The 13,938-nt window shown below is 47.4% G+C and overlaps 1 protein-coding gene across 7 annotated transcripts in view; it reads right to left on the bottom strand.

Moving 5' to 3' along the window:
• Nucleotides 1-2,582: 2,582 nt before the first annotated feature.
• The window catches only part of EYA3 (EYA transcriptional coactivator and phosphatase 3), a 79,914-nt gene continuing 68,558 nt past the window's right edge, over nt 2,583-13,938 (bottom strand). For all 7 annotated transcript variants that reach the window (XM_084787486.1, XM_084787487.1, XM_084787489.1 and 4 more), the window contains 4 exons: nt 12,151-12,265; nt 10,499-10,620; nt 4,993-5,093; nt 2,583-3,446 (listed from right to left, as the gene is read on the bottom strand). In XM_084787486.1, coding sequence (XP_084643612.1) covers nt 3,366-3,446; nt 4,993-5,093; nt 10,499-10,620; nt 12,151-12,265 — 419 coding nt within the window. In that variant the 3' untranslated portion in view covers nt 2,583-3,365. The remainder of the gene's footprint in view (nt 3,447-4,992; nt 5,094-10,498; nt 10,621-12,150; nt 12,266-13,938) is intronic.

The raw sequence follows: 13,938 nt of genomic DNA, 5'->3' as shown, positions 1-13,938 counted from the left end.
GAAAGGATGACATCTTTCTTAATGAATACCTCATTAGGATCCTGAACGGCTCGGCAACTAGGCCAACCCTATTTAGAAAAGACAAAGGAGAAAACTGTATAGAAAATAAAAACTTTATTTTTTTTCAAGTTTATAAGATAGTTCCCATTACATATAACATTATGGTCAAGGACTCTATAGCCACAAATGCCTGGAGTCACATAAATATACCCAACCTAACCGATGCCTTTTCCTGCTGAAGAGGCATCTGGAGTCCAGAGGGAGAGTGGTGGTCCAAGTAGAAGTGGTCCTTACTGGGATGGCTCCGCTTAGCGTGCGAGGGAGGACGCAGCCAGGGAGCTGCGCTCGCTAGAGCTGACGCGGCAGAGGGAGCGCAGGTGGCCTGTGGATGAGGCTGGGACACAAGCAGAGTCTCCCCTCTGTGGTTAAGATATTTAAGAAGCTCAGAATTCCAATTTGGCATCTGCACTGAATGTGCCCGGGCAGTTCTAGCCTCTTCAAGATGGAGAGCCGGTGAGCAACAAGGAACACACGCGTACATAAGAAGGGCCTCAGCCACACCTGGGCAGGAGTGAGGAAGGAGGCGGAGCTTGCCGTGACTCCCATGTCTAGAAGCGCCACGTGCTTGCAGCTACAGTTTGGAGCTGTGAAGGTTGAGTTCGGGTGAACTTGCACACAAGCTGTGCCAAGTCTCTAGGGACACTAGCACTGACACTTAAGTCACAGAGAAAACAACACCCACAAATCAAAAGCCCAAATCAATTCTGGAGCAGGTACCCACTCTCCCAGACACCACCAGCTGCCCCAGGGGCACTGGACAGGGTGATGCTAAGGCACAGTCAGTTTTACATTCGAAAGTCAAGCCACCTCGTATCCTAGGGCATTCCCGTAACTCCACAGACACCCCTAGAACTAACCCTCACCATGAGATGTCCAGACTAACCCTCCAGATCAAAGGATCCAATAGGAAAAAAAATTCGCCAGCTAATTTCTCCAAGGTGCTCTTCTTGATAAAGGACCCAGTTTCCTTTAGCTCTATCTTCCAACAGCTTTTATTTTATTAAAAATTGTATTATGTGTATGTGTATGTTTTCTTATATGCAAGTGAGTGCTTGGTGCCTGAATAGGCCGAAAGAGGCATCAAATGCTCTGGGACTGCAGTTACAGATGGCTGTGAGCAGCCTTGCGGGTGTTCATACCTTGCACCTCTCTGCACCAGTGGCCAGTGCTACTAACCACCGAGCCACGCTTCCAGCACTTGTAGCTCTTGATGCTGTCTGCTCAGTTTCCTTCCCAAGGGAGGAAAGCCAGCACAAAGGGCAGCAGTGTCCAGAGACAGCAGTGTCCTCTTGCTTCCTGCCTGTGCTGATAGGGTGGCTGCTCAGCTCAGAGCGCCTCCTTGTCTCTTCAGCTTGGCCAAGAGGGAAGGGATTCTGTTATATTCTTAGAATAAAGAGTTCCCCCTGAAGTGTTACGGTGGTACCTGTGTGTCGAGGGCCACGTGTCACCACTGGCAGCCTTTTAAGTCCAAAGCACAGCACCAATAGGACAGAAACTACAGTGGCAATGAGCGAAGGGTTTGGGTCTTGAAAGGAGAATTTATCGTGGAGTTTCCTATGATGGGCCTGGAAGCAGGCTGGGCGGGGTTGGGACAGCGGGGCTAACTAGCCTAGGAAGATCTGGCTTAGACTCTAGCTCCCTGCTCCCACTCCTACCTCAAAGCAAAGGCAAATGAGTGGCCAAGCCGCGACACCAACCTCACCCCGCGTCGTCAGCTGCTGGTCTCAGTTGTAACACTTCTGTTGCTGTCTTGTCGGGTAGCCTGGCTTTAAGGAGTCTTGCCTCTGTGCTGCAGCATCTCTGGGAGCAGTAATTATAGCTAGGGGTTGGTCAAGTACCTCCTGAGGGCCAAGGCTGCACATTTCAACTCTAGGGAAGTTTAGCCCAGTTAAGCAGGCACCCACATTGGTCCTGAAGGGACAGTGCCTTCAAAAAACAAACAAAAAACCACCCCAGACCCAAAGCAAACAATAAAAACCCCTAGCTGGCTTTGAAGACTGGGACTAGTCCCAGCTCCCCTCCAAACTGTGTAGGTGGCAAGGGGCAGGCTGAGAGGTGTTCTTGCACCTAGCTCAGGATTATATTGTCAAGCATTTGAGTCAAGAAAGTCTTTCTGGCCTGGTTTCCCACTTGAGCATGGAATCTGAGAAGTGGGGTATCTCATGGGGAAGGATTTTAATTCAGCTATCTGTTCTCCACTCTCAGGTACAGATCCGTGTATATACAAGCTAGGATAACTCCATGTAAGTGCACAGCGCAAGAAGCAGCTATAGCCTGCTCTTAGACTTTGCCTTGAATTGAGTGGGCAGGGGCTGGCCAGAGCTGCGTGGAGAGGCGGATGTGAGATACTGAGGGCATGTGAGCCCAGCATGTGATGACTGAGCCAGCCACAGAGGGGGCATCTGGTCAGAACAGAGCACTGCATGGAATCTTACCTCAGGAGCCAAGGATGAAAGTCCTAAGAAGCCCGAGCTGCTTCTCTCCAGTGTAGAGGCTGAGCCTCCCGGGACAGAGCCTCTGAATTACAGGCTAAAGGGTTAGGTTTATTGTCTGTGAGGAGTTTCCAGGGTTGTGCCATTTGGTTACAGAGGAAGGAGGACTGGCAAGGAGACCGAGGCTTACAAGATGGGAGATGCCAGAGTCTAACGTTAGTAGGTGACCAGGGCCCTGTTGACGGCAAGAAGCCTCCTAGAGAGCAGAGCGCTGCAGCCACTGACGAGGTGCTGCTGTCACAGAGGTATTTTAGATATTTCCACTACTACAGTCACAGAAACTTTACACGAGGCTTTCTTCATAGAAAAGGGGGGCAGCTGCTTTCAGAGACCAGACCCTCCCCTACAAAAATAACACTCCCATTCTCTGGAGAGAAGTTCTACAGCTAAGATCACAGAAGACGCTCTCAGGGGGACACATGTTCCGTCAGCGTCATCAGGAGCAGCCCCCCGTCTGTCCACGCACCAAGAGTGCAACGGTGTCTCAAGCATTGCCTCTTCGTGTTCTTCCTTTTTCAAAGGAAATAGAAAAAAAACTAAAGCCCGGTAGCCACAGTGCGCCTGCTGCTCCATGCAGCGGCCTCCTGCCCTGCAGGGGACGGGGCTGCAGTTCACTCTTAGGAGGAGCTGCAGTTTTGGTTCTGATTGTGTTCTCGCCAGCATTCCATGGAGAGAGAGAGAGAGCACAAGACAAGGGGAGGGGCGCTGAGACAGAGACAGAGTCAGGAGAGAAGGGTCTCAGAGGGCTCTGGCCTCTGGCTCCTGTGGGAGGGAAAGAGGCTCACGAGGAAGGAAGGTTCCGCACTCCAGGTCTTACAGGAAGTCCAGCTCTAAAGCCTGGTGCAGGGACACCAGGTCGCCGTGGTTGGTGATCCTCCAGAAGGGCATGTTGTGCTGGAAGAGGTGAAGGAAGCCTAGTTAGCTCAATTTCCGGTCCCAACCTGCACCCTCTCCTCCACAGAGGTCTCTTCCAGGCTCCTGGTAACCCTCTGTCCTTGCCCATCCCACAGGACTGAAGGATGAAGTCATGTGTAAGAACTCTGTACAACACAAGACACTTGCAGACATCAGGATTTTTATGAGATTTCAATGCTACCTGTGCTTTAAAAAAAATCATTTATTGTATACATGCACTTTGTCTGCATGTGCACCTGCAGGCCAGAAGGCACCAGATCACATTACAGATGGTTGTGAGCCACCATGTGGTTGCTGGGAATTGAACTCAGGACCTTTGGAAGAGCAGGCTGTGCTCTTAACCTCTGAGCCACCTCTCCAGCCTGCTACCCATGTTTTTTTTTAATGTTTTATGTATTTATTTTATGTATATGAGTATTGTATCTGCCTGTACACCTGCACACCAGAAGAGGGCAGCAAATCATATAGATGTGAGCCACCATGTGGTTGCTGGGAATTGAACTCAGAACCTCTGAAAGAACAGCCAATGCTCTTAACCACTGAGCCATCTCTTCAGCCCCGCCCTTCCTTTTTGTTTTTTTAAGACAGGGTTTCTCTGTGTAGCCTTGGCTATCCTGGACTCACTTTGTAGACCAGGCTGGCCTCGAACTCACAGTGATCCACCTGACTCTGCCTCCCCAGTGCTGAGATTAAAGGCGTGACCTGAGGCTGGGCCAACACAGTGACAGGGGGACTATGTGAACAAACGTTCAGGGCTTTCAAAAGCAATGAAGATTTTCCTCCACGATACAATTCCAGTTTGGGTGAACGGTTCTCTTCTTTCTCCCCCTGTCCCCACTTCTAAGACAGACCCTAGCATGGAACGGCCAGGGCAGTTTGCCTTTGTGAAGTTACTCTGATGTCCTCAGATGAAGATGAGGCCCTCTTCAGGATTAGATGAGGGGACCTGACCTTGCTGCGTAGCTGAGGGATGCCTTTGAGCTTCTGAGCCTCTTGCCTCCACTTCCTGGGTACTGGAATCACAGATGCGTACCACCACATCTAGTCTTATGTGGGGACTGAACCTGGGGCTTCCAATGCATATGAGCAAGCATGATAGACTGAACTACATCCCTAGGCCTGGCTCTAAGATTTTTTTTCAAATATTTATTTATACAGTGCACATCAGATCACATTATAGATGGTTGTGAGGCACCATGTGGTTGCTGGGAATTGAACTCAGTACCTCTGGAAGAGCAGTCAGTGCTTCTTAACCGCTGAGCCATCTCTGCAGCCCTGGCTCTAAGATTCTTGAGTGGCAGGTTTCATGCATTCTAGACAGCACCCTACCAAGTAAGCTATACCCCCAGACTGCATCTCCTCTTTTACTCACAGCCCTGCCCACACCCCACCCAGCACAGCCCCCTCCTTCCTCCAGAGTGCAGGGATTACAGATGTGCACCCCAATGCCTGGCTCTACTGTGCAGTTTCTCAAACTGCTTCATGCACAACCATATAACTGCATTTTTTCCCCCTTTCCAGTTACCTGCTTGGCTGCAATTTCTTCATCTCGTCCATCTCCAATCACTACATATGTGACTTTTTTTCCAAACCTCGACACAATTCTCTCAAAGCAGCTCTCCTTACCTACAGAGGAAAACACATTTCCTGTTAGGACGGTCTTCCCTACCAAACAAACCCAGGGACTGTGGCTCTGTTCACTGCCTGTACCTAGACAGCGCGGCTGACACCCTGCGTAGACTACTCTGTTAGGGGATGGGAGGGGAGCCAGAGGTTCAGCAGCCCCTCTGCCCAGAGCCTGTGAATGTGCACCATTACCAAATGACTCACGCTAATCTTCACATCAAGGTTTCCCAAAATCTTAACATAAAGGAGTATTTACAAACAGAAGACAATGAGCCTCGGCTGAACAAGCTCTGAGCAAGCTCTTCTTGTGTATTTACAAAGCAGCCAACTCCTTCCTTAACTCTCGCTCCTCACTTTATACACAGCGGGCCTTCACAGGTCTAGTGACTGACCCCAGGCCACAAACAAGCCAGCAGCTAGACTTCACTTGCATCTCCTCTCCAAATCCAGGCTGTGGCCATGATCTGCAGCAGATGTTCCTCCTCTTTTTAAAGCTCCAGGACACTTTTTTATCGACTGAACTTGTTCTTGGAGAATGTCATATGTATAATAATGTGTTCTGATTACTCCCAGTCCCACCTGTCATCTCCCTCATACACCTGTGGCCCCCCAAATCCCTTTCGTACACTCATGTCTTTTTGTTCTGTGTCACATGGCTTTGAACCAGGGCCATCTATGTGACCAAGAGCTTCAAGCTACCCATGGAGCCTGCCGGCCTCACTGCTGTATACCCAACCACCGTACATTGTTAGTTACAGAGATGCTGCCGTTAGTGATGATGGGGAATGAGTTGACTTAGAATTATTACTGTTGTTATTACTTTTGGTGTTGCTTGGGACCAAACCCAGGGCCGCGTTCATGCCAGGGAAGCACTCTGCCACTGAACTACATCCCCATCCAAAAATGAGTGATTTAAATTATAGACCGCTTTTTCGATTTTTCGGAGACAGGGTTTCTCTGTGTAGCCTTGGCTGTTGGAGACTCACTTTGTAGACCAGGCTGGCCTCGAACTCACAGAGATCTGCCTGCCTCTGCCTCCCAAGTGCTGGGATTAAAGGCGTGCGCCACCAAATGGCTCATTGTAGACAGTTCTAAGAATCATTCTGTGGTATCAAAATTCTAACCTAACCTGGAGTCAACACCTAAAACATAAGCCGAGTACACTGACAGGGTTACTTCACAGAGTAAATAACGGAAGGGAATTATAGCCCTTGCTTTTGGGGGGAGGGGCTGAAGTAAAGGGGACAATGACAGGGTTTTGCCATGCCACCCAGGCTTTTCTTGGACTGGAATCCTTTTGCCTTAGCCTTCCACGTTCAGGAAATGCAGGGGTGTAAACACAGGTGTGTGCTGCAACTCAGCCTTGTCCCTTTTTCTGCTCACAAGTTACCTTCCCTGTCAGTTAAACAAGGCCCACTTTGCATCCTTCATCCTGTGCCATTAGCCTCACTTTAATTCCTGCCAGCTCCAGTGCCCTAAGGCCCTTCCACACAGCCATGACTGCCAGCTCCAGTGCCCTAAGGCCCTTCCACACAGCCATGACTGCCAGCTCCAGTGCCCTAAGGCCCTTCCACACAGCCATGACTGCCAGCTCCAGTGCCCTAAGGCCCTTCCACACAGCCATGACTGCCAGCTGCACGAGTGATTACAATACACACCAAGGCCAGGCCAGTGGGGTGCACAGTGGGTGAAGGTGCTTGCTGCCAAGCCTGATGACCCCACTTTGGTCCCCAGTACCCACATGTTGGAAAGAGAGAGCAGACTGATATCCTCATGTGTACCTTAGATGCATGCCTGCATACACACATACCAAATAATTGAATAAAAATTTCTAAAGAACTTCATTCAAAAAAAGTCTGCAGTGGTAGAGCACGCCTTTAATCTTAGCCCTTTGGACAGCCAGGACTACACAGAGAAACCCTGTCTCTAAAAACCAAACCAAACCAACCAACCAAAAGACAATACACACAAAAGCATTAATCTAGAAACTAAGGGGACTGACAGAAATCCTATACTTGCAACTGCTTGCTCTATCAGAACAGCAGTAATCTGCTACTCCTAGCCAAGTGGCATCTAAGAGGTACTCTGGTCCAGACACTGGTGCACTCTGGGTTTCAGTGTCCCTCTGAGAGACAAAGCTCTTTGGGTCCACATGACACTTGCAGTGCTAACTTCCCTCGAAGTCCTGCCTGACTTTCCTCCGTAGCATTCAGTTGTTGCTGAATTAATGTTGATGATTGTGTAACCTCCCAGATGCTTCAGTGAGCACTGTACCTGATCAAGCCCAATTTAGTTTAACTATTAAATAATTTAACTAATATTCAAATAACAAATACTTTCTATTTTGTATGTGTCTGTGTGCATGGCTAGATGTGTGAACATGCACATGGAAGCCTGGGTAACCTCAATTGTCACTGCTCGGGAGCTATAAACATACCTTGTTCTATGAGACAGGGTCCCTCTCTAGAACCTCAGGCTCACTGCTTAGATTAGACTAGCTGGCCCGAGAGCGCCAAGGAGCCGCCTGTCTCTGCCTTCCCAATGCTGGGATCACAAGTGCCTGTCCTCACCCCCGCTAACGTGAGTGCTGGGGAACGAATTCCACCTCTCAGGCTTATGTGGCAAGCACTTTACCAACTAAGCTTTCTCCCAGCCCCTGAAACTTTTTATTTATTTATTTTTTGTCTTTTTCAAGACAGAATTTCTCTGTGTATCATACCCCTGGCTGTCCCGGACTCATTTTGTAGACTATGCTGGTCTTGAACTCAGAGATCTGTGTACCACCAAGCTTGGCTGCCCTATAACTTTTAGTTTTCTTTTTCCTTTTCTTGTTTTATGATGCTGGCAATCAAACCAAGGGATGAATGCTACATAAGCATTCTGACAATTAGCTACAACCAATCCCTGAATTCATTTTTAAAATTAACTTTTTACCATTAGCGAGGGGACAAATGTTGCACAATAGTCGATCCCATTATGAACCCCAAGACTGTTAACTGTAAAAACCTGTTTCTTGTTTAGTGTGCCCCTAACCCTAACACACACACACACACACACACATACACCTTCAACCCAAAAGTTTTCTGTTTATTATAAACAAGTAATTGTGGTGGGGATCAACCTTAGCACAGACCTTTATATTTTTTTATTTTTTATATTTATGTATTTATTTATTTATTTATTTTAGCACACACCTTTAATCCAAGAACTTTGTTTATTCTAAACAGGTGGTTATGCCAGGTGGTGGTGGCATATGCCTTTAATCCCAGCACTTGGGAGGCAGAGGTCGGTGGATCTCCATGAGTTCGAGGCCAGCTTGGACTACAGAGTGAGTTCCAGGACAGCCAGAGCTCTTACACAGAGAAACCAAAACCAACCAACCAAACAGGTGGTTGTGGTGTAGCTCAGCCTAAGAACTTTCTGTACACAGAATTAAATAAAGTTAACCCTAGGTCAAGAGGCGGAGCTAGCAACTAGATGACAGGGAATAAGCAGAAAGGAGAGGAATTGAGGTAAAGGGTACTTAAGGCAGTGTGCAGAAGGGGCTTTTGGCTTTTTCCTTCTGGGACTTGAGCTGAGTAGGAAGGTCAGCTTGGTGCTTTCTCTGCCTGTCTGAGCTAGTAGATTTTCACCTCACTATCTGGCTCTTGAGTCTTTATTGGTTAAAAAAAAAAAAAATCAGTCAATTGAGATTTTGCTTATAAAACAACAAGAAAGCTTATGAGCTGCGTGTGAAGAAGGCGAGATGTATAAAGGAGCTAGCTCTACCAGGCGCTTCAGTTTACACCTCAGGACACTGTGGAGGACGTGGCCAACCAAGTCTTTTCAGAGTACCAGTCCCGGGGATTCGACATCTGATGTGGAGCAAATGCCTGTAACCAAGACTTGGTAAGGGTAAGGCAGAAGGAGCAACCTGAGCTAGAGACCCTGATTCAACGGAACAAAACAAACGAAGGCCCCAAGCCCACTGCTGGCAGTTTCAGGAATGACCCTGAGAGTTCAGTGTCTTAGGTTACTGAGTTAGCACACAGAAAATCAATTTTAGGTGGGCGTGGTGGCATATGCTTTAGTCCCAGCTCTTGGAAGGCTGATCACCACTTCCAGGTCATCCTTGGCTACACATTTGCGTACATTCCAGGCAAGCCTGAGGGAACAATGAATAAAACTTAAATGACCAAAGAGCTCCTGCTAATAACTCAGTTTTTTCTCAATTCTTTTTTCCTTGGGAGTGGGGGGCGGGGGTGGAGGTTTCCAGGCAGGGTTTCTCTGTGTAGCCCTGGCTGTCCTTGAGCTCTGTAAACCAGGCTGGCCTTGAACTCTTAAGTGCTGGGACTAATGCTGCCCCCACTGCCTGGTAGTTTTCTCTGTTAATATTTCATGGTTGCTTTAAATTTTTTATTTTATTTTTTAATAATCTATTTAGTGTTATTTTATGGTCATTGGTGTGTGGTGTCAGATCCCTTGGAACTGGAATTATAGGCAGTTGTGAGCTGCCATGTAGGTGCTGGGAACTGAACCTGGGTCCTTTTGCAAGAGCAGACAGTGCCTGTGCTCTTAACAACTGAATCATCTTTCCAGCCCCCTTATTATCTCATTTAAAAATTTTCTGTCTTTGTTTTTTGTTTTTCGAGACAGGGTTTCTCTGTGTAGCCTCGGCTGTCTTGGACTCGCTTTGTAGACCAGGCTGGCCTCGAACTCCCAGCGATCCTCCTGCCTCTGCCTCCCAAGTGCTGGGATTAAAGGCATGCGCCACCATGCCCGGCTATTTAAAATTTTTAAAAATGAAATGTATTCATTTTATGTGTGTTTTGCCTGTATGTATGTATATGTACCCTGTGTGTCACTGCTGCTCTCAGGTCTGTAAAGGGCATCAGATTCCCCAGGAGTTAGGGGTGGTTGTGAGGCACCACGTGGGTGCTGGGAACTGAACTCAGGCTCCGGCAAGAACAACAAGTGCTCTTAACTACTAAGCCATCGTGTGTGTGTGTGTGTGTGTGTGTGTGTGTGTGTGTGTGTGTGTATGTGTACACATCCGTGTACATCTATGTGCCATGAAGATCACAGGACAAGCTGTGGAGTTGATTCTCTCCTTCTACCATGTGGGCCCTGGGGATTGAGCCCAGGCCATCATACTTGGTGGCAGGTACTGAGTGAGCCGGCTAGCTGGACTCAGTAACAGATTTTAAGCTAGAAAATGATGGTGATGATGATGATAATGTAGGAGAAAGAACATATTACCTAACTTACTTAGTTCTGATTTCTTGAGCAAACACTGTCACTGCTTTGCCCAACCACCTAACCAGAAGACTGCCGGATGGCAACCGCGCTTGTAGCAGAAGAGCGAGCAGTAAGACAAGCCCCAGGGGAAGTTTCCCGAAGAGCCCTGCGGGAGAGTAACACCATACCAATTTTGGTAGCGCTGTAGATGTTTTCAATAGGAAATATCTCTCCAAGTCCATACAGGAGAACCTTGGCCAGGGCTGGGACCAGCTGGGTGGTAGTGATCAGAACATTCACACAGTTCTTCCTAGAAGGGAGTAAGAAGAAAATAAAACAGCGAAACTGAAGCAACACAGGAACACAAATTCGAATGGGCCAGCTCTTTGGGATCTAATTTAAAAGGAAAAAAAAATGTTTCTAAAGATTTATTTATGCTAGGTGTTGATGGTGTACGCCTTTAATTACAGCACTTAGGAGGCAGAGGTAGGTGAATCTCTATGAGATTGAGGCCAGCCTGGTTTCTTTCTCCTTGTAGCTCTGGCTGTCCTGGAACTCAATATGTAGACCAGGATGGCCTTTAATTTAGAGATCCACCTGCTTCTGCCTCATATATGCTGGGATTAAAGATGTGCACCACTGGGCTGGAGAGACAGCTCAGAGGTTAACAGCACTGGCTGCTCTTCCAAAGGTCCTGAGTTCAATTCCCAGCAACCACATGGTGGCTCACAACCATCTAAAATGAGATCTGGTGCCCTCTTCTGGCCTGCTGGCTCACATGCCAGCAGAATACTGTATAGGTAAATAAGTAAATCTTTAATTTAAAAAAAAAATGTGCGCCACCGCATCTAGCTCAATTATTACTCTTATTCAGATTTTATTTTCTATATTAAAGGACAGTAAGATGGCTTACAGACATATGTGGGTGCTGGGAATTGAACCTGGGTACTCTGCAAGAGCAGTGAGTGTCTCAACTCCTGAGCCATCTCCCTATCCTGCCACCTGTTAGCTGCCATCACAGTCTTCTTAGTGGGGAGATTGCATCTGCTGTTCTAAACAATGGAAATGCCACTCTTCTGATGTAAGTTTTATCTTTTCTTCACACAACAGCCGTCAGGTTCCAGAAGACACAATAATTCCCTAAGTCCTAAAGGAGATAATTTAAGATTACTATATTATACTATACCATACTCTACTATACCACTGGATTGCTATCCTCAGTGGAGTTTTGTTGGTTCCCCAGGTTGGAGACGTGAGGGGAGAACAACATGGTGTAGGTACATGCTATAGCTTTATGTACTTTCCAGTCTAGGCATCAAGGCAAAAACCCCTTAATCATCTTAATTTTAAACAAATGACATTTGTTGTGCATGTCGGACTTATGCTATCAGGCAGCAAGCTTCTGCTGAGCCCTTGCTGGCTTCTTAATCTCCTTAAGACATCCACTGTTTCTCTTCTTCTTTCTAAGTCTCTCATGAAGCCCAGACTGCCCTCAAACTCAGTACATAGCTGAGGATGGCCTCGAACTAACTCCTGATCCTCCCACCTCCATCTCTCCAGATCTGAGACTGCAGGTGTGCACACTATGCCTGGCTCTATACCTTTTTTCATTTAAAACCTGCTTTCTTTTCTTTTTGTTTGTTTTATTTTTGAAACAGGGTTATTCTGTGTAGCCCCAGCTGTCCTCACACTCACAGAGATCCACCTGCCTCTGCCTCCACTGTTGGCTCACTTGAACCTTCAAATCCCTGTTCCTACCCCATTTTATGGGATGGCCTAGCTTGGAGTAGGGATAGAAAACAGTGCCAGAAGATGAGATGTGAAAGAGGCATTTCCATACCTAGACTGGATGAGAAGCAAGGACTTCAGCGCCGTTCCTAGCCAGGAATCCGTCAGAACTTCGATCTCTGCTCTTAGCCTCTGCAGGGCTTCCTTCCTCTGGGGGCTCAGGAGGCCTTTCAATAAAGCAGACACACATGTCATCCTGACAACATAAACTTACTGTGACGGTCAATTTGATCATCAGCTTCATGGGACTTGGAATCACCATGGAAACAAATCTCTGGTCCCTAGTGTGAGGGACCATCAAAACTAGGTCACTGAGGTGGGAAGACGACCCACTCTAAATGTAAGCAGCACCATTCCATGGGCTGGGGTCGGGGTGACTAAACAGGAGAGAGAAAGCTGGGCACAAGTATGCTTCCATTTCTGTTAACTGACTGTGGACTCAGTGTAAACAGCGGCCCCTGCTCCTCACACTGTAACTTGCATGCGGCCTTGGAACTGTGAACCAGAAGAAACCTCCCTGCTTTAAGCTGCATTTGTCAGGTGCTGTGCAGCACACAGTGGCCGATGTACTTGCTGTGGAGAAGTAACTTCCATGAGTCCCTGAGTTTATACATGCTTCAGGAAACTTTGGGAATGGCGTTACTCAAATGTGGCACTTCACCAAAATGTTTGCTTTCCTATGGGCACACCATAACAAGGTCAGCTGACAGAAACTTCATAATTAGGTTCTGGTATAATCTCCTACTTTGCAACACAACTCCAAGAACCAAACAAGGACAAATGTGTGGTGTTAAAATAGTTTAAAAAATATATATATATTTTACTTATTTTTATTTTATGTGCATTGATGTTTTGCCTGCATGTATGTCTGTGGGTGTCAACTCTTCAAGTTACAGACAGTTGTGAGTTGCCACGTTGATGCTAGGAATTGAACCTGGGTCCTCTAGAAGAGCACTTAACCTCTGAGCCATCTCTCCAGGCCCTAGAGTAGTTCTCTGTTTAAAAAAAAAAAAAAAAGACCAAAGAACATAGGAGGGTTGCTTAGGGTTCCAGGGCTAGTGGGAACACCGAGTGCCAGGGACTCTCCCGGCTCCCCTCCACCTGCACAGGAAGGTGCCAGGCAGGATTCCAGGGTGCAGGACCAACCCCTGCACTACAGTCACTTCTGAAACAACTCCAGCCAACAGCAGACTGACACGCTGCTCTAGGAGACTAGATTGACTTTGCACAAAACATAACAGGTCTCATGTGGGAGCCACTGCCAGATACTCTGAGCCACAATATATTCAAAGAGCGAGTGTGACTCGGAATTTTCTGTAGCAAAGGCTAAATAAAAAGTCCTCTATTCTATTTATACCACAAAAACAGGGAGGCATTAGTTTTTTGGGTTTTTTAAGGGGGGGTTTTGGTTGTGTTTTGTTTTTTAAGGCAGTCTTAGCTTAGAACTTACTCTGTGACCAGGTTGGCTTTGAACTCAAGAGATCCACCTGCCTCAGCGTCCCCTGTGCTGCATTAAAGGTGTGCACCACACACCTGGCTGGCACCACTTTCTATATGCTCTCCCAGGTAGGCCCAGGAGACTCACAGTGCGCTGTATCGCTCTTTCCAGGGAACTAGGTCCAGTTAGTAGGCAGGAAAGGACCTGAGATTAGGCTTGGGGGAGGGGAGGATCTGAAAAAAGAAATTAGATTCCTGAGAGCTGGAAGCCCATGATTTTTGTCTGGTATTAGAGGGTTGTCCAGGAATGACCCAACTGAACTTCAAGGCCCTGTCTCTGCTTTCAGTCACACAGTGGGTGACATGACTGTCAACATGAAGAACACTCTCCTGTGTAGTCTGT

This window comes from Acomys minous (assembly GCF_964271855.1).
Source record: "Acomys minous genome assembly, chromosome: 6".
In the NCBI taxonomy this organism is placed as follows: domain Eukaryota; kingdom Metazoa; phylum Chordata; class Mammalia; order Rodentia; family Muridae; genus Acomys; species Acomys minous.
The sequence above is the reverse complement of the archived record's forward strand: the minus strand, read 5'-3'. Positions and strand labels throughout refer to the sequence as shown.